This window comes from Lobosporangium transversale, assembly GCF_002105155.1.
Source record: "Lobosporangium transversale strain NRRL 3116 chromosome Unknown BCR41scaffold_34, whole genome shotgun sequence".
NCBI lineage: Eukaryota > Fungi > Mortierellomycota > Mortierellomycetes > Mortierellales > Mortierellaceae > Lobosporangium > Lobosporangium transversale.
Genome location: NW_019029012.1, coordinates 319,706 through 345,147, shown reverse-complemented (window position 1 = coordinate 345,147; position 25,442 = coordinate 319,706). Strand labels below are relative to the sequence as shown.

Below are 25,442 nucleotides of genomic sequence, written 5' to 3'. Positions count from 1 at the left end.
AGACTGATTTGAAAGAATACCATAATTCAGAGGAATAACCCAGTCACGCATCTTTTTGTTTGTTTGTTTGTTTTTTCTTTTTTTTAAAACATGTACAATTCCTAAAGTCAATTTTGCATTGGCGCTTGCATGCTTTATTGTACTAATTGGAAAGAATAAAAAAATTACCATGGTAAGACAGTCAAGGATGGTAGTGGTGGAAAGACTTGAAGCAAAAAAAAAAAAGAAAAGAAAAAAAAGAAGCTTCAATGACTTTAGAAAAATAAAAAAATAAAAAAAAAAAAAACTGTTGAAAGTTCTGACATGGACAAGATATTCTCTAAATAAATTCATATTCAAATAGACAAATATTAAGGCAGACCACAAGAGTGGTAAGAAGAAGGAGAATCTCAATTGGGAAATTAGTAAACTCCAAGCTCAGATTGGAGAAACAACGTTAAGAAGAGCACAGAAGGCCATTGAAGCTGAACGAAAAAAAGAGAATGCATCGACTTCAACAACAGCAAGAACAGGATCTGGATCAGGTACAGGGACAGGGACAGGAACAACAACAGCAACGACGCCCGAGGAAGGATCTGAGGAGGCAAAAGCAATTGCAGAGAAATTACTCAAATTGAAAGAGGTCAAAATTAGTCAAAAGATTGTATGTGGAATGATTTTACTTTTTTTTTTTTTTTTTTCTTTCTATTTGTCTTGTTTTTATTTCAAGTGAGAGTTCCATCTAACGAATGAATCATATCACGAACATCTTCGTTCTATGGTAATTATGGATAACATAACAGTATCAAGCAAAAAAAGAGATCAGGAGAGCATTCGTCAAAGCAAAATCATTTGAGATTCAGAGACTTCATAAGCGGTTGAAGGAGGCCAGGAAAGCAATAGAGTATGTTTACTTTTTTTTTTTTCCCTCTCTCCTGTTAATTACATATGAATCATCTATTTAAACACTTTCTATTCAACTAAATGAAGGAGCAAGAGTGAATCGAATGGCCACAAGGAGGAATCGCCAGAAGAGACCAAGCAAAGTAAAAAGAAAGAGTTAACAAAGGATGATATTCCAAAGTTTGAACAGGAACTCGAATTGGTCAAGGTTTGTTACATGAGCCAGGATGTTTTTTTTTTATTACAGAGATTGATAAGTATGCAGCTCCAAGAGCAAAAACAGACTGAAAACATATTGTTATATTATAGAACATGAATATGGACTCATTATCAGAGCATGCATTTGTTGCCAAGTTAAAGAAACACCCAATACTTGGGTCACATGCACTGATGAAGCCCTACATCGAAATTGAAGACGCCAATATCAGCTCCAAGGTTGAAAAGAATCAGCAGAGCGAGAAACCCAAAACTGACTCTTTAGAAAACAATAATTCAACTATGAAGGAATCACTTGTTCAGATCATTGAGGCACGTCTGACAAATACAAAAACTGTAAAAGAGCACATGACAAAATTGTGGGACGAACTCGAGCATATTGCCACTGGAAAGAGAGTGGATCATAATGAACTGGCAAAGAAACGGAAAATGGGTATCGATGGCAATACTGATAATACTGAGGCTGAGGTAATACGTTTGATACGTCGGAGTCAAATCCAGAACACTGTCCTTTTGTCGATATTACCATCATCTGAGTTGCTTTATAAAAAGGATTGCATCTAAAATATCTCGTTTTTTTTTTTTTTTTTTTTTTTTTAAAAAAAAAAAAAAAAAAAACTACAGAAGAGCAAGAAAGCGAGGACAAGTAAAGACATCAAGGAATATAGACACAAGAGCAATGACAGTGACGAAGATGGAGACGAAAGTGATAATGAATCTGTTGACATGTCACATATCAGTGACGGTGAACATAATGACGGATACGACTCGGATGGTCTGCCGTTACCTATGAACGGAAAAGCTACTACGGCAACATCCATGTTTATCGGCTCTTTGAATGCCGGTGACTCGAAGAAGAAGAAAAAAGACAAAAAGGATAAAAACGACTGGGTCGATGACAAATTTGATGAAATTTATGGCAAGACCAAAAAGAATCGACCCGGTCAGCGAGCACGTCGACTGTAAGCACTTCTTGTATTATATTCATTTGTATATGCTCTCTTGTCCTCTTTTTTTTTTTTTTTTTTTTTTTTTTTTGAGGGCAGAGGAAAGGGGTAGTATTCTTTTTCTGATGACTCATTCTATTCGTCATTTGCTTCACTTTTCACTTGAATATTAGTAAAGCGGAACGTAAGTATGGTAAAGAAGCCAACCATGTCAAGAAAGCAGAAGAAGAAGCTCGTTTGCGAGAAGAACGAAAGGCCGCACGCAAGGCAAAGAAGGAACAATTCAAGGCCAAGGATGCATCGTCTGCTAACGCAAAGAAACTAGCGAATCGACGTGCGATTGGTGATGGTTCGGTAGCCAAGCCAATAACACAGACTCCCTCGGGACCAGATCTTAATGACCCTACACTGCATCCTTCATGGATTGCCAAGCAAACTGAGAAGGCAGCGATGGCGGCAGCTTTATCCGGGTCCAAGAGCAACAAGATTGTTTTTGATGATAGTGATTAGACCAGTAATAAAGCAAAGTGATACACACTCATTTGACCCGTCAGGTTGAGTTGACCTAGTACATGTCGAATCAAGTGGTATGATCGAAAAACTCTTTACCTCTTTGGGCAAAATTTTCTTTCCTTTTTCTCCGCCTCTCTCTCTCCGTCTGTCGCTCACACACTTTACATCGTCGTCAACGCTTCGATCCTTACATCTCTTTTACCATTGACCTTCCCATTCACAGAGGAACCTACGCAGCTACTATTCATTCATCCTATCATAAATACATCGCACATCTAGTGCCCCAATGGAAGACCTCTCGGTAAGCATACAAACTGAATTTACTCCTCCCCTCTTCTGTCCTGGAACCAGAGTTTCTCTCGCGTCAAAAGAACACACAAACAAAAAAAAAAAAAAAAAAAAAAAAAAAGCAAACAAGGACTGCCCTCACCAGCAATGCATCAGCACATGCAATGACTTTGCCCATGCTAAAAAAATAACAAAAAAGAAAAGAAAGGAAGGATAGGAGAACTGAATGTTCATACTTCTTTTTAATATTTTGTCTGTCTGGGTATTTTTTTTTTTTTGTATTTTGTTTTTTGTTTTTTTGCAACTAGACCATCACTGGGCGAATCATTCCGTCCCTCCTTGTTACTCAATTAAAGGCTCTCATCAAAACACTGAACGAAACTATCCGCCCGGCGCCTCAACTCAAACTCAGTGGCAACAAGTCGGATTTAATTAATAGAGTCGTAGGATTCATTACTCAATACCATCAACTTGGTGACCAAGCTGTAATTCGACAGATTCGTCACTGTGTCGCTGCATTCAACCAGGGGTATGTAAAGCCAGCATTAGACTCATTTCCTTTTTTTTTACTTTTCGGGAATCATGCATTCATGCTTCATTTAGCAATGAAACATATTTCATGTGTTCCTTCTCGTCACCAATCGTTATCGCTATTCTCTATTGCTATTACATGCATCGGCATCTTCAGATTCGATGATTATACTCATGCACTTCTTACTTGATTCACCTATTCAATAGGGACGTATCTATCACAACGCCGTCCGTTGCATTGCACCATCCTCATAGTAGTAACAATATCGGGAGTAGTAGCACCAACGTGTATAGACTATCTTCTGGATCAACATCGAGTTCATCATCAATGCTCGGTTCAAAGACAGGAGCCGGCTATCCTCCTATTCAATCACAAAATGGTAACATGAATATGCAGAGGAGCCAACACCAAACACATCATTCTGCCACGCAGCATCATATTCAACATCGCCAATCACATCCGCCTGCACAAATCTTTAAATCCAGCCCCTTTTACAGAGACATTCAAACTTTGACCCCACCTCGGCTCTGTATTGGTAAATTCATAACCATTTTTCATAAAATGCTCTTGTTGACGTTAAGTTGTGAACCAAAATTAGATGGTCTTGGTTTTTTTTTTTTTTTTTTTTTTTTTTTTTTTCGGATGTTGCAAAATCGATTTTAATTCAGCGTTATATCTCTTCGGCTGGGTCTGGATCATTTTTTTCTTTCATTAGAGGCTAAGGATCGCACACTTTCAGTCACGCTGTCTTTTACAGTCGCACCTATGTTATCCATTCAGCTTAAAAAGTAAAGAAGGAGTGTTATTTTTAATGACGTGCCATTGCTTTTCACAAAAATTAAAGGAGAGCGTACTCAGGATCTACAATGAAAAATATATTAACGTCTTAGCATATCATTACTGCTACAATCAATAGGGATCCGGAATATCAACTCATGGTATTTTCTGGATGGGCGGATGGCCCAAGTTCACCTGTGTTAATGGAGTTTCCTCATGTCTGTGAAATTAAGGTTAACGGCAGAGTCTTGGAAGCAGTAAGTGAGCTTGGATATGCCCTTATACCTTATTCCAAAAGTATGAATCACATACACATTGGAAGAGATCCTGATGTTCATATTTAAATGTTATCATTAATTATCTCTAGAACCTTCGTGGAATGAAAAATAAGCCTGGCACGGTATCACCAGCCAATATCACAAAACTATGTCGTCTAGAAGCGGCAGACTACAACAAGGTTGAATTCATTTATGCAAACTCCACCAAGGTATGAGCATACGTAGCCAAAACTTGGTCCAACCTCCCCATTTCATAATTTATAGTACAAGTCTAATTTTTCTCATTTAATATATCCGAAATTCATAGAGATATTATGTGTCAACTCATCTCGTAAAGAAAACATCTGTTGAATCGATCGTGGCGGAAATTGAGCGCGGAAAGTTTTTGAGTAAAGAGAAAATGTTGCGAATGAGTAAGTATCGTTTTGTTGTGGCAGCCATAAAGGATATCAGCATATTGGCAAAAGACACTAAAGTCCACTCACTTATGAAAACATTTATAGTTGAAGACAGGAACAAGGATGACGATATCATGGCAACATCTAGCACGCTATCCCTTAAGTGTCCTGTAAGTCGTGCAAAGAAGGAACGCAATGATCTGTATCATCGATGATGTCACTTTATTTGTCTTACAGATACGTTGTCCTTTATGATTCTAAATAGCTTGGGTTTCAACGAATCAAGATTCCATGTCGTTCCTCATACTGTCAACATTTACAGTGTTTTGATGCCTACACGTTTTTCAATCTCAATGAGCAAACACCTACGTGGACATGTCCAGTATGCAGCAGAGTCATGCACTCGTGGGAGGAAATTGTTGTAGATGGGTACGTTTGTTCAAAGCCCATATGGCAGTTTTAATATAGCTCCGTATCTGGCAGGCCTTGCTAACTAATGTATTATGCTTATTTACATTCTTAGCTATTTCAAAAATATCCTCAACTCAACGCCGAAAGATTTAGAAAATATCACTGTCCAAGCAGATGGATCATGGGAAATTCCATCAGCGCCATCTCAAACTGAACAAGCTGCCGCACCATCTCCCAAAAAGAAAACCCCTACAGGGGATAGCGTGTTCATTATTGATGAGGATGATTCGGACGACAATGAAGACAGTGCATCAGCTGCCCCACCAGCAAAACCATCAAAGCCAGCAACTGAGGTCATAGATCTGATCTCCGATAGCGAAGAAGATGAGCCAACAGCAATTGATACAGAAGGCGACTCTATTATGAAGGATGCGGCAAATTCCCTACAGAATATGGCGGCAGCAGCACATGTAATGGTACCGGGGGAACCGCCTTCTGTCAAGACTGAAATTTTTGACAAGCCCACACCCACCGAAACAGGCGTTACACCAGCACCTCTTGAACTTCACAGTATATTAAGTTCTACCAATGCATCACGTGCTGCATCCTCGGAATCATCTCCTATCATTTCTACTCGAATGGCTCAAACAGAGCCTCTTCAATCAGGCCCTATTACACCGCCGGTATCTAGGGTAGGACCCGTATGGGAATCTGGTGAGGATGTATTTATGAACGCACTATTGAACCCTAGGCGAAAGCGGCAGTTTGATGGTAAGCCGGACTCACCGTTTAACTTTTTTTCTTCCTTTTTTTTTAATTAAAAAAAAAAAAAAAAAAAAAAGGGTGCCATCATTAACGCATAACGAACCATCTTTCTAACAAATCAATGTATATGAAATGTATTATAGACACTGGAGACAGTGAAAGCCCAAACAGCATGGCGTATGAGGCTAGACAAAGGATAGCAAGACTGGACATTCACTCAAACGCAAGCTCAGAAAGAGGATCGTCCTCTACCATTCCCTCACCAGATGCGCCTAGACGTTCGACCTCATCTCCGACCCCCATTCCAGCATTTCATGATCTTGATCGGCGAGGGGCTGGCGAGCATCAAACGGAAATTGATGATGGAATACTACGATCACGGCGAGAACATACTTTGAGCCGGCCTGTTAGTATGGCCTATTATGACGGTGGTAATCAATCTTCATCCGGGCCACCTATATCCTCAGCTCAATCAGTATTTGCGCCACCTCATCTCTCACCACACCACCAAGGTAGCCGCAGTGCACGAAGCTCCACTATGTCTCCTCCACTTCAACACCCGTATAACAACTCATCTCCTCATCAGCACCATCATTCAGCTCACAGATCAACGAACTCACCTGGCCCAGATTATTATCCAGGTATTTCACGGCCACCATCCAGCGGATCCATGGCCACTTCGACCAACATAGGGTCGAGGTCTAATGCAGCTATCGCGCCTTCGTTTGGTGGCTCGACTGCAGCGTGGCCCTCAGATTTGTTCATAAATGGTAGTCAAGACCGAGCCAATCGTGGATGGGCAGCTGATCAACTGCCTAGTATCTATGGAGGTAACGTTCATTTGAATCATGAGAGTAACAGTCCGAGAAGAGTCAGTGCGGATGAAACACGGGCGAATTCAAGTTCGAGACACTCTTCGCCTGCGCAGACTGCGTCTTCTACAAAATATCCTCACCTCTACAACTCTCATCCTTACTCGTCACCATCAAACACCCAACAAACACAGCAGTCATCTCATCATCAACGACACCGATCAAATGACGAAATGGCAGGATACGGAAGGCGAGAAGATGGAGTGGACAGTGGGAAATATCAGCACCGTTCTAGTTACAGCATTGATGAAGGTCAAGACAATAGAAGGAGTGGATACGGAGCTGGCCACCACGTGCAAAATGTATATAATTCAAATCAAGCTAGTCAGGCCAGTGTAAGTAATGACATCAGTCAGCTTAACGGCGGTAGTCAAGGAATAGGAACTCCATCAGCGCTGGCAGCTACAAATGATCATCGATGGAGTGATAACATTGTAACACACGTGAATACAGGTGTTTCCAAGGATGACGAAGGCCCAATCTTCTTGCATGGCCTGCGGGGTGCCCGAGCACGATAAACTATAATTAAATATCTCGTAGCTATTTTTTTTTTCCCTTTTTTTTTCTTTTTTTTTTTCTTTTTTTCTTTTTTCTTTTTTTTTTTTTTTTTTTTTTTTTTTTTATGTATTTGGTGACATGCGCGAATTCCTATGAGAATAGCAATCTCATCTAATAATAACATGTCTTCACAATCAAAATTGATCGACACGCTTGCTCAATAAATATAGCTTGATGGTCGATTTTCTGTTATTGATCCTAGTTGATGGTGGGTGATTTTGGAGACGTTTGCTCCAGTTCATAAGACCACGAAGTCGGTGGTTTACGACATTGATGGGAACATGATCAATAAAGGATGCTTAGTTGTAGACAATCTTCTTTATGTCAAAAGACTCATCCATCTTTGCCTTTTCTCCTCCACAAGCTTGCTGATTTTGCTTATTGTTCTGTTTCTTTCTTACAAATTCTTTCATATTTCTCAGCTAAACTTCTGGTTAAAGGTCAATTTTATACATACTTTTCTTCGATGTACTCCAACTTCTTCCAAGTAGATGTCCATGCTGCAGCTGTGATTCTTCTGCTGTCACTACACTGCATTACTGGGGCTTTAGCGCTTCAGACCAACAGCAACAGTAACGTCAATATGGCCCTTGTTTTGCAAGGTGGTCCGGATGGGACTAAGGAAGGGACGAGTAACGCGATGGCACTCCAGGGGGCTAAGGAGGCATGTATCGGGAACTTGCCTACGAATGCAGGTTATCAATACAAAACCTGTACGTTGCACACGTTCACACCTGCGTCAGAGACGCTGCAAGCTTATTCGAGCTTGATTCCTCCCAAGGCGAAGGAGAATGATTTTATGATGGCTCTTGGGTATTTCCCCTCAAAGGCCATTCAAGCTGCAGCGAATACAAATGGCCAGAAGTTGTTTGCAATCGCAGATTTCGAGTTTACACCGCCAGTGGCGAACATTGTGAGTGTGATGTATTCAGAGGATCAGATCGGTTATTTGGCCGGTCTCTTGGCAGGTGAAGTAGCCAAGACACGGGGAGGAAAAGTCGCAGGTAAGTCTGATGATATGATACGATACGATGGCATTTTCAAGGGAGAATAGATGAATAGATAGCTCTACTTGGTTACTAAGTGATGTATCGATTTCAAAAGTCATTGGAGGAATAGACCAGCCTAGTGTGCGCCGCCAAGTGAACGGGTTCGGTAACGGCGTTAAGGCTTCGTGTTCAACCTGTCGTGCCTATGGTATCTATGCAGGGACCTTTGATGCAGATCCAAAGACATCGACCTCTGTGTCCCAGGCGTTCAAATCGCGTAAAGTGAGTGTGGTGTTTAATGCAGCCTCGATTTTTGGAACCACGACGCTCAAGAATCTGACAGTGCAGCAAGGGGTCTATGGGATCGGATCTGGATCGGATGAATGGGTTACGAACTGGGCGTATGGGTCTGTCCCCGGTAGCGAGCATATCTTGACATCGATTCAGACTGATTACAGGGTCCTTGTGCGATCTGTGATGCAGAGTGTGTTACGGGCCAACTTAACAGGTGGATCGACGGTTTTCTTCGGTGTGAATGCTGATGCAGCGCAGAGTGCCATTAAATTGGCACCAGTGCATGAGGCTTCGAATGTGTTTACGAAGGAGCTACAAAACAAGATGGAAGGGTACATTGAAGACATTACCAAGGGTAAACTCAAGACCGGAGTAGATCATAAGACGGGTGAAAGTCGCGCAAGCGGATCATGCAAGTTCTTTTGAAATACTTGACTTACTACTGTCCACTCCATAAATACATCTGTGTACTTGTCCAATGTGTTTACTAACAATCATAAATATTGCATTTGCTCTCATCTCGTCCCAAACTTTTTTTTTTTTTATTCATGCGCATTTAAAATGCCACGTACAGCCCCAACTAGCGTCGAGCTCCTATCACTGACTGCTAATGACTCCAAAGAATCGAATAATGACGAGGATAGGACCAATTCTACAGTCGAATTAACCTCGTCATCGCACACTTCATCAGCATCGCTACTACTATCGTTTGGCGATCAGAGCCAGAAGATGGTTTATTTTACAGAGTTGTTATTGATTGTGTTTATGGTTCAGATGATGATGGTTTAAATGGGATATAAAAAAAAAAAAAAAAAAAAAAAAAAAAACAATTTGAACTTTTTTTCTTTTCCTTTTTTCCTTTTTTCCTTTATCACAGAAAAGAATAAAAATACACAGGAGATTTAGTTTTCTGCTCCCACGCTGCAGAAAGAAAGAAAAAAGAGCTGTACATGTAGATAGCCTCATTGGAATTGCAATGTCGGCTCTATGATCAGGAATGTACAGTATTTTATGAGATTGTATTTTTTTCTTTACTGTCTCTCGATAAAACAAATCTTTGGCTGTGCGTATGTCCATAGTACGATCTTGAACTTCTTTTTGCTGCAAGCGAACTAACCATTAACAGCGTAAATCCTCTCTTCCTTTCAATGAGCATGGAAGTAGTAAGATTTGATTAGATTAGTGTATGCTCAGGAATCAAAAAGTTTTTTTTATTGGTGCTTCGACTTGATTGTAATATTTTGGATGCGTACTATTGATCTCTTTCAGTGGGTGAACGAGGAGTTAGAGCGTAAACATGGAAATAGTTTCAGACAAATAAAGAAAAAAAAAATATTCATGTCAAAACAAGTCTAAACATATTTATGTGAACCCCATGAACAAAGATCGACCTAGTGACAGAAAGTAGCAGAAGGGATGGATAGTATATACCAGCACAGGATCTAGGCGCCAGAGGTAGCCGAAAAGGCAAGGGTTTTGGCGAAAGGAGAGCATTTTTTTTTTTTTTAGCTCTCCTTCAACAGATTCACAGAAAAGAACCCTGGAAATATTACGGGATGGCTGAAAAAAAAACATCCCGCCCGTGCTAACTGTGTGCGTGGCAACGCAAAGTGAAGGACCTAACTCGGATCATTTGGAAGCAGGAGTGCAGTAAATGTATACAGTAGATTTGGACTGCATATTCAAAAGGCTGGAGACACTACTCTGGTCCCAGGCCTTGCTTCCTCGATCATGCTCTTGATCTTTTGTTAAAAAACAAATGTATACATAAACCATGGTAATCATGATAATGAACCATCGATCCAGGCAACAAGTCAGTCCGCATAATCAATATCCTGGTCTTATTCTTGTTGAAATTGAAATTGATTAGAGAGAATGGATGCCACATGGTGTAAACAGGGTACAAACAAGGACAGTTGAGAGAGGACATAGCCGCATCAATTCGAGACCAATCAACAAGAAAAAAGCCATTGTTGGAGGCAGGCTCTTTCTTTTTTCTTTAACAACTCATGACTGATTGTGTGCACTGATGCGGAATGTTGCTTTGTGTGATTTTGGCCTGCAACTGGAGCACAGGACAAAAGAGGTTAGAAATATAGTAAGCAAGCGTGTGGACGGATGGGATGTCCATGTGTCTTTGTCTGACCTATTCTGACTGACTGGCTGACTGGCTGACTGACTTCTTTTCATCATCCGTTAGTCTACCATGAGTATTGGAAGTGTTAGCGTTGGTCGTGTTGAATGTAAATCTCAAACTGACTATCACTCTTTTTTCTCCTTTTTTTTTTTTTTTTTTTTTTTTTTTTTTTTCCTTTTTCCATTTTCCCCTGTGCCTGTATTTTGTTCCTGTGCATTGTGTTTTTCCATTGTCTTTTTAATCCTTCCAGCCCCCCCGTCTTTCTTTCCTCTTCTCACTCTTGTCCTCACTCTTCTTCACTCTCTTTTATTCACTGATGTATAATCTTCATCCCTGATCCGACGCTTTCTTACATTACCCTCCTCATTTCATTTACTTTATTTCTCTCGCTCTCACTTTCTCTTTCTCTTTCTCTCTTCTCTTTCTTTCTCTCTCCCTCTCTCTCTCTTTCCTCTCTCTCTTTCTCTCTCTCTCTCCTCTCTATTATTTTATTCTGTCTTATCCTCATAATGGGCACAACTCTCTCACGCGACCATGCCAAACTCCCTTTTGGCTACACTCATGCCCGTAAAGACCACTCATTTAATACTTCGTCAGTCTCGAGGAAACGGCTCGCTCCTCGTCTATTAAGAACACCAGACACCACCTCAGTCACCCCCTTCCCCATCCAAGATGGCACCTCATCTGTCGCTTCCATCCCAGAAATGGTCTCACAACCATTACCCCTGTCCACTAGTGTACACCTATATGAATCTTTGTCCTCTCAGTCTGCAAATGGTAGTAACACAAGTCATAATCATAGTGAAAGTGTACACTATCATCATACTGTTCCAGAATCTGGAACAGGGGCAGGGTCTGCTGCGATCTTTTCCACCAGTCCGGTGCCTGAATCTGATATAAATGAAACAGCCGCTCGCACACCCTCAATACGTGTGAGAACAACGGTGGCATCGCGGACAGCAGTGGGTGCTACAGTAACTACAACAACAATAGCAGCAACAAGATCTGCATCTTCGCAAGCGAATACAGTTCATGCACAGCACCGGAGTATGGATCAAGCTGCACAGATTACAACTCTCTCCACACCTGCCTCTCCAGGCTCATCTGTCTTATCAACCAGTCCAGGTCAAGTCCAGACTGATATTGTTACTGCAACTATAACTTCAACTGAGCCATCCACAGTTCAGAATCAAAAATCAATGCAGTTAAGCCGTACTCAGATAGGGCAGGAGAGCGAAATGGATGTGATCTCCACTCTAAGGATCACCGATCAACCAAATCAGAACCCGTACAATTTTTTTAGCTCGTCCTGCCAATCCTCACACCCAGAACCTCAACCACATCTGCATCGCCCACCAATGCTGACAAAACAAGACTCAATTGCATTATTTGTCAGCGGCTCACAGTTACTGGAGATGCAAGAACAATCGCAGAAGAGTGATGAAATACAGATGAGGAGCACCCAAAACAATAGGACCATTAGACCTGATTTTCGAGCCCATCCATCTTCAAAGCGGACGCTGTCGTACGAAGTGAAGATGACTGAGCGTGAACTTCAACGGTTACAGGAAGAAGACGAGGAGTTCAGTGAGTCTTGGGATGCAAACACACTACATCTAGAAAACTGTCGTGGTGGTGAGACTGACTCGATTCTGGACGAGGAACTAGAACATCTCAGCCCCATACCATTCTCCGAATTGCCCAGTCTGACCAACATTGGATTGTGCTCACATGGCATCGTCAGATTATCGTCCAACATCCGCCTTTTAGCCTCTGCGACATGTGTACAAATGTAAGCAAGTTTTTTATTATTTGTTATTATGATTATTTATTGTACTTATCGTTATTTGATCTTTGACAATAGCCTTTCAATAAAATATACTAACCACTTGGCTTTTTTTTTTTTTTTTTTTTTTTGTACTTTAAAAAATCTTTTGGCGCTTGTTTGATTAATTACCGACCTAATTCCCTCCTTCCCTACACCAATGACGATCACTGTCTGTGTCGAATTTAATTATTGGGACTAAATGAAACTTACACGGTCCTTACTGACAATGGATCTGAACGCGACCCCAAATTGGATCTTTACCCCATTAACAATATCATCTCAACCCTTAACAATACCATCAATCAGTTGCTGTAACGAACTCAGCAGAGTTCCAGCAGAGATTGGCTTCCTTCGCAACTTGACCCTATTGGACCTTTCCAAGAACAGATTAACCCGTTTGCCAGAGTCTATCATGCATTTGACAAAGCTAGTGGATCTCAAGCTGTCCTATAACCAGCTCGAGTCCCTTCCAGCAGGCATCGGTGGATTGGTCAAACTTGCTGCGCTTTCCCTTGATGACAACCGCCTTGAATCCCTCCCGTCTCAGATTGGACTCATTAAGGGACTTGTCAATCTGGATCTCTCAAACAATCCTATCACTGTTTTGCCTGCAGAGGTTGGAAAGCTTCAGTTTTTGAGACGGTTGAACTTGGATGGATGTCCGCTGGTCAAGAAGTTTGAGCACCAACCATTGCATTCCCCACCCACTCTTCTCGAGCTGGCAGCTAGAGTCATGGTCCGTCATGATGTACCGACTCCACCGATGGTTCCCCAACATCTAAAATCGTATCTCAAGAGCGCCCGTGCTTGTTCGTTCTGCGATGGCCCATATTTTGACTCTTGGGTCAAGAGAGGCAAGATGATTGAGAAGAACGAAATGTTCATTCCACTCGAATACACACTCTGTCAGCCACATTGGAACACAGAGATGGAACGGGTCAAGCTTTTGTTTTGCAAGCGTCCCATTACCTCACCTCCTCTCAAATCACCCACGCCATCAACACAATCATCTTCCTCTACTGAGAACAACAATAACAGAAAAAAAAGCGAAGCTAAGAAGCAGCCGAATAGGACGTTAGATTCCTTACCAACCCTGGAAGCTGAGTATCAATCTAGCCTTCAATCCGATTTTTCCACTACCACAACCGCTGTTACTACTCCTGCCTCAGAGGTCCCACCATCTCTGTCGACGGCAGCATCATCATTGACTCGTCCTCGTAACAGAAAGTATGCATCTGAGGGCGGTGACCGCGAGCGGCCGCTGTCGACCATCGGTAACCGATTGTCGATGCTACTCAGTCCTAAAGCGGATAAACGTGAGAGGCCAGCATCAGCCAATCGGACTTCCTCTCTGCCAGTCATGGCCACTGCTTCATCCTCTGCTTCCTCGAGTATGGCAGCATCCTCTGCTACGACGCTGTTGTCCTCTCCATTATCATCTCCATCCTCACCTTTTACAGGCCCATCAAGTAGCCAAACAGCCACTGTGGGATCACTTGTATCAAGCACCCCTGTCTCGGAAGATATCATTAGCAATAGCAGCGCCTCTGGGATACTTAGACCTACAACACGCCGAACTCCCACAAGTAGTCTTTTGGCTCGAGCAGCTTTCAAGCTGAAACGACCGTTGTCCATGGGGTCTTCAGCGTTTGAGCCCATAGGCATCCCTTCAAATCCACCAACATCAACAGAATAGATTGATTAGATTCTTTTTTTTATCTTTTTTCTTTTTTGTAAATCAACACCTTTATACCCTCTCATCTCATTTACTTAGAAACCCATTTTATTTGTCAATATCATTCCCTCCAATTCTTTGGTTTTTTTGCACGCACAATTTTGTCACCAACAAGAAAAAAAAAAAAGAAAAAAGTACTGCATACTTTCACTTTACCAACAAATCTGATTGTATTATACAAAAACAAAATGAGCATATTCATATTCATACTCATACTAAGAGTGAGTGCCAGAATTGCAGCCCTTGTCTGAATAATTCTTTTCTTTTTTCTTTTTCTTTTTCTTTTTACAGTACATTCAACTTCAAAAGTTCGAGGATGTTTTTCAAAAGTTATTTTAATTGAATAACAAATGCTTTGCGAAAATGCACTTCAAAAGGACTACTGCCAAAAATTTAATTAGGCCTTAGGAGCTTCCTTGACAGAGACGGCAGCCTCCTCACCCATCGCAGCAACAACAGTGACAAGGAGCTAATAAGCAAGCAGAAAAAAATATATATGTATATTGGTTAAAGATCAAGTCCAAACAAGTTAAAAAAAAGTCAATTGAGGAATTAAAAGAGAATAGCGAATGTTCGATTTGGGATGATAAAGGGTATTAAAAAACTTGACTTACGTCCTTGCCAGCTTCAAAGTCAGCCTCAATCCTCTCACCGAGTTCACCCTCTGGAACTTTAACATCGTCCTTCTGGTTGGAATCAGCGTCCAAAAGGTTCAAGAAACCATCGTCGATGTTGACGAGAGTGTACTCAGTACGCTTGATGTTGGGGACATCCATGTTGTGGGTGGAGGGAGAAAGATCCTCGAGCTTCTTGCCAGTGAAGATATCGATGGCAACCAAGTGGACCTTGGCGTGACCGTGCTTGCCAGTCTTTGAGGTCGACATGTCGACAATCTTGCAGGGACGACCCTTGATAACAACGTGACCGTTCTTGCGAAGGGCAGAGCACTGCATGGGGAAGGTCAACGAGGCTCCGGAGGAGGTACCCTCGAACTGGACGTTGTGCTGCTCGTCGTCGGACATTGTGTCTAATAAAAAAAAAAAAAAAGCAAAAAAATGCACTTGTCAGTTAAGTTTCGTAGTGTAGCCTTATTGAATAACTTTCAAGCTAAAAAGAAAGAGAGAGGAAAAAGTTTTTTTGAAGCGTTCCCCATCGCCAGAATCTCCCATGGAAAACAAAAAAACTGTAACATCATACACTCTTTTCTCATTTGCCCTCTTCCCTCCTCCCCCCTCTTCAAATCCGATGTTCTGGGTTCAATGAGATAATAGCTCCTTGTGAGCTGTGGTTTTGGTCCAGAAAGAGATGTTGAGAAATTCCTTAGATCATAGCCAGTCGGTCGATCCGCCCGAACTTTCCAGTACTGCTACGGAGCATCTTAATTGTCCATGGATGGCGTTTATGTTAAGCAACCTAGTATTCCCCTTTTTCACGTCCCTTCCCCAATTATATTATAGTAAATAAAATAAACATGAACTAACAAAAGTATGATGATTAAAAAAGAGAAAGATGAAGTGGAAATAAGGGTAATGTGTCTTATAAATAAGAGTATTTAAAAAGGATGGAAAAAAAAAAAAAAAAAAAAAAAATAGGAGGAGGGTGCGAAGGAATGGGGGGGGGGTGCGTGCATGGGTTAATGGTGCATGGGTATTACCTTGTAAATTGGTGAGGAGAAAAGGAAAGAAGGATGAAGTTCTGATGGGGGTCGGTCCTATTTTATGTTGTTGCCAAAACTCTTTAGACCCCAGCCTGTGAAGGGTGTCTGAATATTTTTTTTCTGACACACATCACACTAAACCAACGGGGGAAAAAAAAAAACAAACAAAAAAAAAGGTTATAATTAAGGGTATATTATCACGTGCTATAATGATTAGAACAGACACGTAGATCTGCTCGTCCAACAGAAATATCGTACGTAGAAATGCATACAGAGAACACTCCTGCCAGTTGAGGAAACAGAAACAAAAAAAACTTGCATCGCACATTCCACATTACACATTACGTTAATTGACCTTTATTTTTAAACTTCTCCTTTCTTTTCTTGCTCTTGGAGGGTCAGTCTCTTCGTTCTCTACCCGTGTGGCATACTCATCCGTTTCTGTCATCCTCCTATCACGGATACTTAGTGTTCCAACCAACCATGTATAACGTAGACGCGTACCTCAAGACCTTGACTTCCAACGCAGTCAAACTCTCTAAAAAAGTTCAGGATGGCATAGTGGAAAATACTCGTGACTTTCGCTTCGAGAACCAAGCGCATTTTCTCGACACAAACGAAGACAAAATGAGGTAAATAGCAACAACTCACCCCATATTAGCCTCAGAAACATGACAACATATTCTAGCGTAGTTTTTTTTTTTTTTTTTTTTTTTTTTTTTTGAAGCCATTCACACATATCTGTTCATTTTAATATAATAGAGAAATCCGCAAGAACTTGGATTCAAAATATGAGAAAGAAAAACTGGATGGTTTGAAGCGGTTGATCGCTGTACGTAGTTCTCTCAGCCCGGAGTAAAAGCTACCAATCAATAGATGAAAGATGTTATCTGGAATAAGTTCGACAAATACTTTACATCCATGTTGTAACTCATTCACACTCTCGATTCTTAAAAAAATCGTCCTCTGACAACAAACCACGTATAGATGATCTCCAAGGGTAGAGATGTGTCCGAGTTTTTCCCTGATGTAGTCAAGAATGTGGCATCTACAAGTTTGGAAGTCCGCAAATTGGTCTACATTTACATCTTACGTTATGCAGAACAGGAACAGGATCTCGCATTGTTATCCATCAACACATTTCAAAAGGATTTGAGTGATAAAAATCAGCTTATCCGAGCCATGGCACTACGCGTCATGTCTGGTATCCGTGTCCCCGTCATTAGCCCTATTGTCATGCTGGGTATTAAAAAGTGTGTTACCGATCTGTCGCCCTATGTCCGCAAGATAGCTGCTCATGCAATCCCAAAATGTTATCAGTACGTTGACCATATAAGCAAAGGAAATATGAGCATACAACATGACAACTCGTCGCCTTTATTTTTTTTATTTTTATTTTTATTTTTATTTTTATTTTTATTTTTATTTTTATTTTTATTTTTATTTTTATTTTTATTTTTATTTTTTTTTTCCTGGACCCATATTTATCTTATAGTTTTTGTATGTAAAAAAAAAATAGATTAGACCCAGCCCAAAAGGAAGCTTTGATCGACATTATCAGTACAATGCTTGGCGACAACTCGACGTTCACAATTGGCAGTGTCATCATGGCGTTCAACCACGTCTGTCCTGATAGATTGGACCTCATTCATCCTCAGTATAGGAAGCTCTGCAGGATGCTAGTAGACATGGATGAGTGGGGTCAAATTACAGCTATAGACTTGTTACTGCGCTATTCAAGGTAGGTCTTCGATGGAGCGCTTAATATTTGATCAACTGAAGCGTTTCATATCCTAATGATGCCAATGATGTTTGATCTACTAAATCAATTTATCTACTAATGACCGTTATCAATTTCTTCTTACTGGCTTTCAGGACACAATTTCTTAATCCCATTGGAAAGACATCCGCACCTACGATCCGCGCCAAAAAGGAGAAAAGTGTTGTAAAATCGTTTTATTCGGACGATGATTCAGACATATCTCATCACTCCTCCGACAGCAATGATTCATCTGATGACGATAGCAACAATACTATAGACCCAGATCTCGCTTTCTTATTGAAATGTGCATTACCACTGTTACAGAGTCGGAACAGTCAAGTAAGATGTGTTGCCTAATTATGAAGCCGCATCTATGCTCCCAAGTCAGCTTTATTACTTCTTCTTTTTAACACACAGGCTACTCTTGCTGCAATAGGTCGTCCTTTCAGTTGCTAAACTTTTTATGCATTTAGCACCGGCGGAAGATTGTTATAAAATTGGACGCCCACTAATTCGATTGTTAAGGAGTCATCGGGAAATCCAATATGTAGTTCTCAACAACATTGTTGCCATAGCCAGTGAACGACCCTACATTTTCGATCAGTTTTACCAACACTTCTTTGTTCGTTCTACGGATCCGATTTTTATCCGCAATCTAAAATTGGATATTCTGACAATGATTGCAACTGAAAGTAATATCACGTTTATTTTGCGCGAGCTACAAGAATATGTCAAGAGTTCGAACAAGGATTTTGTCACACAGGCGATCGAGGCAATTGGTCGATGCGCATCAAATATACCCGAGATGGCACATAGCTGCCTCGGTGGCCTTCTCAAGCTCTCATATAGCAAATCAGGCAAGTATAACCTGCATACCCAGATCAATACACTGGATCGAAGAGCTGCAATCGGATGCTAATACCGACTGTTATATCTCGATTTATTTTTTATGTAGATTCTGTCGCTGCCGAGTCCGTTGTCGCTATCCGTCGCCTTCTTCAACAGAGACCGGGCGATAGCGTGGTCATTATTACGCAACTCGCAAGAGGTTTGGATGATATCACTGAATCATTGGCTCGCGCAAACATTTTTTGGCTCGTTGGACAGCATTGCGAACAGCTACCCACCATAGCTCCAGATGTGCTTCGTAAAGCCGCCAAATCGTTCTGCTCAGAGGTATGTGGATACATCAACGAAGCAGTCAAGAGATCCATCAATCATTGCACTTTTATTCTAAACGATACAATCTTCTATTTACAACACTAACAACAACAACAATAACGAAAAAAAAAAAAAAAAAAAAAAAAAAAAAAAATCACTAGAATGAAACTAGCAAGCTTCAAATCCTAACACTTGGAGGAAAACTGGTAGCACAAGAAGGAACATCATCGAAAACTATCAACTTGCTGTTTCAATACGTTCTCAACATGGCACGCTACGATCTCGACTACATTGTCCGTGATAGGGCTCGATTTCTCAGGGGACTCGTTTATGGTGGCGCCCAAAATAATACTGCAGCTTTAGCTTCTACAGATGTGGATCTGGAGCCAGAACAACATGAAAACGGTACATCACATGATATCAATCAGGACGATGGTGATACAGGCGGTTTTGAATATAATGAAAAGGCACTCAATCTTTCCGACCATGCTAAAGCTATCTTGTTAAGTGAAAAGCCTGCACCAGAGCGCGAGAACCCTTCACATGGTGAGTAAAGTAGATCTGGCGATCTCCAAGTCCTGAGATTATTTATTTTCTTACTATGTTTATTAACTTTTTTTTTTTTTTTTTTTTTTTAATTGATTATTAACTTTGCTGTTACAATAAGGTCGTGAGCAGTACAAGATCGGATCCATGTCATTGGTGCTGAACCGTGTCGTGGCTGGATATGAGCCTTTGCCGGACTGGCCCACAACTCAACCCGACCCATCTGTGCGTAGGTTAGCTGCCACGATGGAGGCGCCTGGATATATGAATGATCGCACTGGGTTTGGTAGTGATTCCTTTTATCCTCAGAATCGCCAACATCAGATGAGCAGCAGTGCTAGCCCCAGTATGGGATCACGGTATGATCGAGGTGCACAATCGTTGGACAAATTCTACGAATCATCAGAAGAGGAGACAAGCTCGGAAGAGGGGACGAGTTCGGAGAGTGAAAAGGAGACCGGCGAGGAAGGAACAAGTGAAGAAAGTGGCTCAAGTGAAAGTGAATCGGAGGATGGTGAGGATGATGATGACGATGAGGAAGAGGAGGAGGAAGAGGAAGAGGAAGAAGATGAAGAAGAGGCGTCATCGTCTGAAGAAGAAGCTATCCTACCTCCATCGATGAAGCGAACAAACGGGCGGCGTTGAAGATTTTTTTTTTTTTTTTTTTTTTTTTTCACTTGCTCGGAAAATATCAATAAACAATTGTAATAACAACGAACTAAAAAAAAGATGTGACATGATTATTCAGATCCATGGCTGTGGTTGGATGGGTACTGCCAGCGGGATCGGCGATTGCTCCCCACAGAACTTCAAAATACAGAACGGCTGGGGAATAGATCACCTGTTTCTCCGAATCCTGGCCACCCATCTGTCTCTATCTTTCTCTCTCTCTTTCTCTTTGCGTGTATGTCATCCCTTTTCTACCATTCTGATTGTCGCATCACACAGTCTTGTCTTCCTTTTCCATTACTGACACTATCTTTCCCATCTGCAACGGACCAGCAACAGTATTACTTTTAGAATGGTCCATGCATCCTCCATCACAGAGGATGCTCTACAGCCAGGGGACAGATCACCCTCCTCTGTATCTCTTCCACCAGACAACAAAAGCATCCTCAACCATAATAAAAAGAGATCCGATGAGGGATTGTCTTCCGAGCTAAAAACCGACATCCCAACCACAACAACCTCCTCCACTGTCTCACATCTCTTCCCTATCACACCACATACCTATCAAGCAGCACAGGATTGGGCTTGGAGTATGTTTATGAATACTTTATGGACCACTCTTCGGTTAATGAAAATAAGAAATTATAAGATCTGTTTGTATTTGTCCTTGAGTGAAAAAAAAAAAAAAAAAAAAAACAACTAACCTTTTACACGCCGATCCTTTTTTTTTTGATTTTTCCTTCATCTGTGGTATCATCACTCAGAAAATAGAACTGTATTGGCAGCATCAAGCGCTGCTGTATGCAGTGTGCTGTCGGGCTTCCCTGTAAGTAAGAGTGCTAGTCAAAACCAACTATTGCCATGCTGTCAATTTTAAACTTTGCCACTCAATCAATTGATTAAGTCAATGGACAAGAAATTCCTATCAGGAATGTTTTTTTTTTTTTTTTTTTATTTTATTTTTATTTTTTGGATCTCGACAAAATGTTCATATAGACGATGGAAACAAGAAGGAGTGGCTGGATGGATAAAAAATGGCAATAGGGATTGTCGTTAATTTTATTTTTATTTTTACCTTACCGATAACTGAAATGAACGGTGCTCTATTTCTTTATTTAACTGATGTAGTTTGATTCTGTCAAGACAAGGATGCAGACACATTCATACAACTCTATTATGGACTGTGTTAAAAAAACATATGCAGAAGAGCGACTGGGAGGATTCTTTCGAGGTATGATAAGAAAGTTTTTTTTTTTTTTTTTTTTTTTTTTTTTGGATAGACGGAATCAAAGAAACTTTCTTTAGAGCAAACAGAGAGAGAGAGTAACTTGGATGTGATTTTGATTTGATAATTGATTTAGGTATGATCCCACCTCTTATTACGGTCTCGATCATCAAATCCATTTCCTTCTCTGTGTACGAGGGAACTAAACAAAACGTCAGGAGTTATGCTGACGCCATGCATGGTAATACGATACCATCGCTAATTGGCCTTACGTTTATTTCAGGATCAGTCGCAGGGACAGTCGTTGCCTTGATGTCCAGTCCTCTGGAACTTGTGAAGCTGCAGCGACAATTGGAGAAATTAATGGAGATGCATGCGAGGAAGGAGGCAGAGATTACAGCATTGACAGGCGATACTCTTTTAAGACAAGGATTGCCTATGGACAAAAAAACTGGAAGTTCAGCTGTGTCGCCTGCGGCCGCTGTGAGAGCAGAGAGGCAGTCCCATGGATCGGTCTCCCAATATGGAATACCACCGAAAGAAGAGGCTGGAGCATCTAGTTGGAAGACTGCAAAGGCTATTGTACAAAAGAAGGGCTGGACTGGACTGTACAAGGGCGCCAACCTGCATATCGCTAGAGACCTGTTGGGCACAGGTATCTACTTTTCAAGCTATGAGACCATCAAGCGACTTATGTCGGAAACGATTGAACATATTAGACCCCACCACGACATGAAACCTACATCTGGATCGGCGGAAACACCGATGACAGCTCAATTCAAAGGTCCAGGACCAATGGTCCACTTTTTTGCTGGTGGTCTCTGCGGTGTATTCTCTTGGTTGGTGGTCTTCCCAATTGATCTTGTCAAGAGTGTAGTCCAGAAAGAGGTTCTGGTATCTAATCCAAAGTACTCTGGCGCATTTGATTGTGCTCGAGATATTGTCAGACGCGAAGGTGTACGCGGGCTGTATCGAGGACTGAGTGTCACATGCTACAGAGCCATGCCGATCCACTCGCTTAATTTCCTAGTGTATGAAGCTGTAATGGACTATGTAAAGCAATGGTCGGGCCACGGTGGCGATGTACTGCCACCTGGAGCGCGATAATGGGATTAGTGATAAACACCCTCATGAACTGAAAGCATCCAATAGATATACTGTTTTGGCATAGAATAGACAAAAAAGAAGAAGAAGAAAAAACCCCCCTTTGTACAATAGATAAAGATGATTTATTCAAAATCTACTTTATCTGCTATCATCTTCACTTCTTTGCTCATTCACTGCAACAGCGGGTGATATGTGAGCAGTGAGATTATTCCGATGATAATGGAACAGATGGCCACGCATACGCATGGCATACGCAGAGTACACGGCAGCACCCACGATGACACAAACGAATGAGAGTGTGCAAGGCATAAAATATTGCTGTGGGTCTGACCAGACCATGGTCAAGATGAACTGGATCAGTTCAAATAGGCTCATCATGGAATAGTGCCAGCCGTTAATTATACCAGCGTTGTTAGCATCAGATTCAACGTACTCTTGCATGATTTGAGTGATCACTAGATCAAAAGACCATACTCCGACACGAGAAAGTGCCATACCAGCTATACAAATGCGCATACGAAAAGAATGGAAAAATAAATTCAATAAATTGAAAAAAAAAAAAAAAAAAAAAAAAAACGATATTGTTGACAATTTTGATAGTTCACCATGCTCTTTGTTTCTTTCTCTTTTTGTTTTTTACTTTACCAAAGATCATCGCCTGGATAGGCAAATGATCCGAATAGATTGAAAGGAGCACTGGTGTCAGTGTGACAACCTCAAACCAGATTGACCAAGCTCCACTACGGATCAGGCCAATATAACGGCTTGTGATGGGCATAAGAATGGTCCCCAAGAGTTCAGAACATGTGCAGACTCCCTTCAATAGAGCAATCGAACTTGCAGTCAAACCACGCCACTTTAGATACCCAATCATAGTTCCCGAAACACTATAAAAAAGATCCGAGTAAAATAAGAATCACTTTTTGCAAGCTAATAATGAACGGAATGAACGGTGAAAAATGGCAGATCATACCTCATCAAATTGATGTAAATGATTGCATAGGATAGTGAAGCTAAAATAATAGTAATAATAAAAAAGGAATCAGACAATGCCTATGATATTGAAGACATTAAGACTTTAACATAGCTTTAGTTTGTTTTTTCTTTTTTTCATTCCCTTACCAAGGAACACGACATGATGAGCATAGTCCTGAAAGGAGTGGATACCTCTTCTAAAGAGTGAAGGTGAGGGGTGAATTTTTCTGGTTGAAGACTGTGCTATCTCAGACTCTGTTTCTGAAAGCAGATCTCGTCGGGGCTCTACTTCATCATGATTGTATTCTGTGGTGAAGAGAGGGTTGACCACACTGCTATAGCTGTTGGCCTTCTTATGTTTTTGATCGCGACGTGTTCGGACATTATTATTACGATGGGATCGAATGGATCGTGGTAGGCGCAGGATGGGGGAATTAAACCAGATCCGCCTTACAAGCACGAGTTCTAGACAAAACGAACACATGCACCAGGCTGCTATGACTAGACTACAATACCCCGGGTTCTGGAGCAGAGTGAGCAACGTGGCAAACGCCAATGGTGATACCAGTTTACAAACAAGGTCAATCCTTTTCATGAAGACGTTGATTTCTAGTAAGGGAGAGAGAGAAAATCAATACACGACATTTCTAAATCAACGCTTTTTTTTTTTTTTTTTTTTTTTTTCCAGTTATTATTGATGTATTGATGAATATGAATTTATTTACTTGTCAACATTTCAGAATCGGATTGACAGAGAGATACGATCCAGTCGCGTTCAATTGAAATAGACCACCCAAGTGCAGAGAGCTTCAAAACTCCGCTCGCTATGACCAAGAAGGTAAACAAGGAATAGCCTTGATAGAGCGAAAGGGTAGGCTCTGATATTGCCACTATTGTTTTCGTAGATTTTATAGCGGGAATATGAATATCCGATGATGGATCAAACCATGTCAAGAGTGCCCAAAATACAAGGGCACTGAGGATGGTAGTCAATTTCTGAGTCAAGAGGAATGACTGGACCGCTAGTTCGGAAAAATTAAAAAAAAGAACGTGACACAACAGATAAGGAAAAAAACGCTAGACAAGTGTATAACGTGGAAAAAAATAAAAAATAAAAAAAAGCCCACTTCACCTTTTAATCGTGGTGTGGTGTCTACGAACGATCCGACAGTTGTGCTCAGTATGATGCCTGCTACTGTTGTAGAAAACCCATAGATGGACATTGGCAACAACGTATTTTTGAAAATCTCCATGATGAAAAAATAAGATGCAAACTCATACATGCGTTCGTCAAATGTACTATCAATAATAATACTATTATTTAATAATCAATTTTATTTGTTATTAAAAGCGATTAACGCCGTTTAAAACTGGATCTATAAACCTGACTTACCAGAGAGCATGCACTACATAAAGGTAGAGTAAAGGTATGGGTGATCTGAATGGATCCCCATCCATACAACGGCCTAGATCCTGTAGTCTGTTTTCAGCAACATCTGTGTCTATTATAGGTGATTCGGGATTGGATTGTGAAACGGCAGAGTATCGAAGATTAGATCTTGAGACTACTGGACCTCCGAGAGGTGGCTGTTGATGGCCTTTCCATAAAGGTGAGTATTCCTCCGTATGCCTGTTCAGGTGGGAAGAAGAGGATGCTGCATTGTGATGTGAATTGATCATTGCACTGGTGAATGAGGAGCAATGAGTGTTATTAGGTTAGGAAAGAAAAGACATTATCCACGGACTCAAGGTTTTATTAATAATGGAAAATAAAGTTTCAATTAGCATGATCGGCATACCAATGGAAGTATGAGGCATGTATATAAGCTGGGTCTTCTTCATAATCCTGAGCACCTTTCTCTCAATAATGGCACTCATCTGGTATGCCCATGAGAAATAGCATTACCCTCAGTAATAGGC

General features: G+C 41.0%; 9 protein-coding genes across 9 annotated transcripts; 7 read left to right on the top strand and 2 right to left on the bottom strand.

Annotated features, from left to right (window-relative positions):
- On the top strand, positions 1 to 2,593 carry BCR41DRAFT_138774 (BUD22-domain-containing protein). Its single transcript, XM_022019528.1, has 7 exons — positions 1 to 172; positions 344 to 643; positions 783 to 883; positions 970 to 1,090; positions 1,192 to 1,566; positions 1,723 to 2,060; positions 2,219 to 2,593. Exons 1-7 carry the CDS (start codon positions 170 to 172, stop codon positions 2,553 to 2,555), a joined length of 1,575 nt encoding a protein of 524 aa, XP_021878862.1. The 5' UTR covers positions 1 to 169; the 3' UTR covers positions 2,556 to 2,593.
- Positions 2,594 to 2,707: 114 nt separating this feature from the next.
- On the top strand, positions 2,708 to 7,421 carry BCR41DRAFT_424193 (PINIT domain-domain-containing protein). The gene is made up of 11 exons (XM_022030386.1): positions 2,708 to 2,859; positions 3,155 to 3,375; positions 3,585 to 3,913; positions 4,094 to 4,166; positions 4,295 to 4,412; positions 4,523 to 4,642; positions 4,741 to 4,846; positions 4,937 to 5,001; positions 5,097 to 5,260; positions 5,355 to 6,013; positions 6,151 to 7,421. The coding sequence occupies exons 1-11, from the start codon at positions 2,845 to 2,847 to the stop codon at positions 7,395 to 7,397; spliced, it is 3,117 nt and encodes a 1,038-aa protein (XP_021878861.1). The 5' UTR covers positions 2,708 to 2,844; the 3' UTR covers positions 7,398 to 7,421.
- Positions 7,422 to 7,903: 482 nt separating this feature from the next.
- Positions 7,904 to 9,509, top strand: BCR41DRAFT_398846 (basic membrane protein-domain-containing protein; the record flags this gene model as incomplete). The annotated part of the gene is made up of 3 exons (XM_022029000.1): positions 7,904 to 8,441; positions 8,542 to 9,114; positions 9,295 to 9,509. The coding sequence occupies 3 exons, from the start codon at positions 7,904 to 7,906 to the stop codon at positions 9,507 to 9,509; spliced, it is 1,326 nt and encodes a 441-aa protein (XP_021878860.1).
- Positions 9,510 to 11,366: 1,857 nt separating this feature from the next.
- BCR41DRAFT_398845 (hypothetical protein) lies at positions 11,367 to 12,653 on the top strand (the record flags this gene model as incomplete). Its single annotated transcript, XM_022028999.1, has 1 exon — positions 11,367 to 12,653. The coding sequence occupies one exon, from the start codon at positions 11,367 to 11,369 to the stop codon at positions 12,651 to 12,653; it is 1,287 nt and encodes a 428-aa protein (XP_021878859.1).
- Positions 12,654 to 12,911: 258 nt separating this feature from the next.
- BCR41DRAFT_309515 (hypothetical protein) lies at positions 12,912 to 13,661 on the top strand (the record flags this gene model as incomplete). Its single annotated transcript, XM_022020955.1, has 1 exon — positions 12,912 to 13,661. A coding segment is annotated over one exon (750 nt), but the record flags the coding sequence as incomplete, so codon positions are not given.
- Positions 13,662 to 14,781: 1,120 nt separating this feature from the next.
- On the bottom strand, positions 14,782 to 15,455 carry BCR41DRAFT_358663 (eukaryotic translation initiation factor 5A-2). Its single transcript, XM_022025083.1, has one exon. The coding sequence runs from the start codon at positions 15,440 to 15,442 to the stop codon at positions 15,017 to 15,019; it is 426 nt and encodes a 141-aa protein (XP_021878857.1). The 5' UTR covers positions 15,443 to 15,455; the 3' UTR covers positions 14,782 to 15,016.
- Positions 15,456 to 16,392: 937 nt separating this feature from the next.
- Positions 16,393 to 20,193, top strand: BCR41DRAFT_358660 (adaptin N terminal region-domain-containing protein; the record flags this gene model as incomplete). Its single annotated transcript, XM_022025082.1, has 9 exons — positions 16,393 to 16,709; positions 16,840 to 16,909; positions 17,065 to 17,396; positions 17,597 to 17,818; positions 17,953 to 18,178; positions 18,276 to 18,696; positions 18,795 to 19,015; positions 19,162 to 19,546; positions 19,668 to 20,193. The coding sequence occupies exons 1-9, from the start codon at positions 16,561 to 16,563 to the stop codon at positions 20,189 to 20,191; spliced, it is 2,550 nt and encodes an 849-aa protein (XP_021878856.1). The 5' UTR covers positions 16,393 to 16,560.
- A 170-nt stretch (positions 20,194 to 20,363) lies between these two features.
- Positions 20,364 to 22,642, top strand: BCR41DRAFT_424188 (mitochondrial carrier domain-containing protein). The gene is made up of 4 exons (XM_022030385.1): positions 20,364 to 20,805; positions 20,980 to 21,041; positions 21,344 to 21,446; positions 21,577 to 22,642. Exons 1-4 carry the CDS (start codon positions 20,568 to 20,570, stop codon positions 22,545 to 22,547), a joined length of 1,374 nt encoding a protein of 457 aa, XP_021878855.1. The 5' UTR covers positions 20,364 to 20,567; the 3' UTR covers positions 22,548 to 22,642.
- A 43-nt stretch (positions 22,643 to 22,685) lies between these two features.
- Positions 22,686 to 25,228, bottom strand: BCR41DRAFT_339413 (hypothetical protein; the record flags this gene model as incomplete). The annotated part of the gene is made up of 7 exons (XM_022022159.1): positions 24,916 to 25,228; positions 24,655 to 24,821; positions 24,248 to 24,544; positions 23,670 to 24,131; positions 23,521 to 23,560; positions 23,193 to 23,434; positions 22,686 to 23,047 (listed from the first exon to the last, which is right to left on the bottom strand). Exons 1-7 carry the CDS (start codon positions 25,200 to 25,202, stop codon positions 22,686 to 22,688), a joined length of 1,857 nt encoding a protein of 618 aa, XP_021878854.1. The 5' UTR covers positions 25,203 to 25,228.
- Positions 25,229 to 25,442: the final 214 nt, after the last annotated feature.

Excerpts from the sequence above, each read along its gene's own strand:
- BCR41DRAFT_424193 (XM_022030386.1), top strand. Across the intron at positions 4,643-4,740 it reads TTTATGCAAACTCCACCAAG|AGATATTATGTGTCAACTCA; the intron begins GTATGAGCATAC and ends CGAAATTCATAG. Across the intron at positions 6,014-6,150 it reads GCGAAAGCGGCAGTTTGATG|ACACTGGAGACAGTGAAAGC; the intron begins GTAAGCCGGACT and ends AATGTATTATAG.
- BCR41DRAFT_138774 (XM_022019528.1), top strand. Across the intron at positions 1,091-1,191 it reads AGGAACTCGAATTGGTCAAG|AACATGAATATGGACTCATT; the intron begins GTTTGTTACATG and ends GTTATATTATAG. Across the intron at positions 1,567-1,722 it reads CTGATAATACTGAGGCTGAG|AAGAGCAAGAAAGCGAGGAC; the intron begins GTAATACGTTTG and ends AAAAAACTACAG.
- BCR41DRAFT_358663 (XM_022025083.1), bottom strand. The coding sequence starts at position 15,442 with ATGTCCGACGACGAGCAGCACAACGTCCAGTTCGAGGGTACCTCCTCC.
- BCR41DRAFT_424188 (XM_022030385.1), top strand. The coding sequence starts at position 20,568 with ATGGTCCATGCATCCTCCATCACAGAGGATGCTCTACAGCCAGGGGAC. Across the intron at positions 20,806-20,979 it reads AGCACAGGATTGGGCTTGGA|AAAATAGAACTGTATTGGCA; the intron begins GTATGTTTATGA and ends ATCATCACTCAG. Across the intron at positions 21,447-21,576 it reads ACTGGGAGGATTCTTTCGAG|GTATGATCCCACCTCTTATT; the intron begins GTATGATAAGAA and ends TAATTGATTTAG.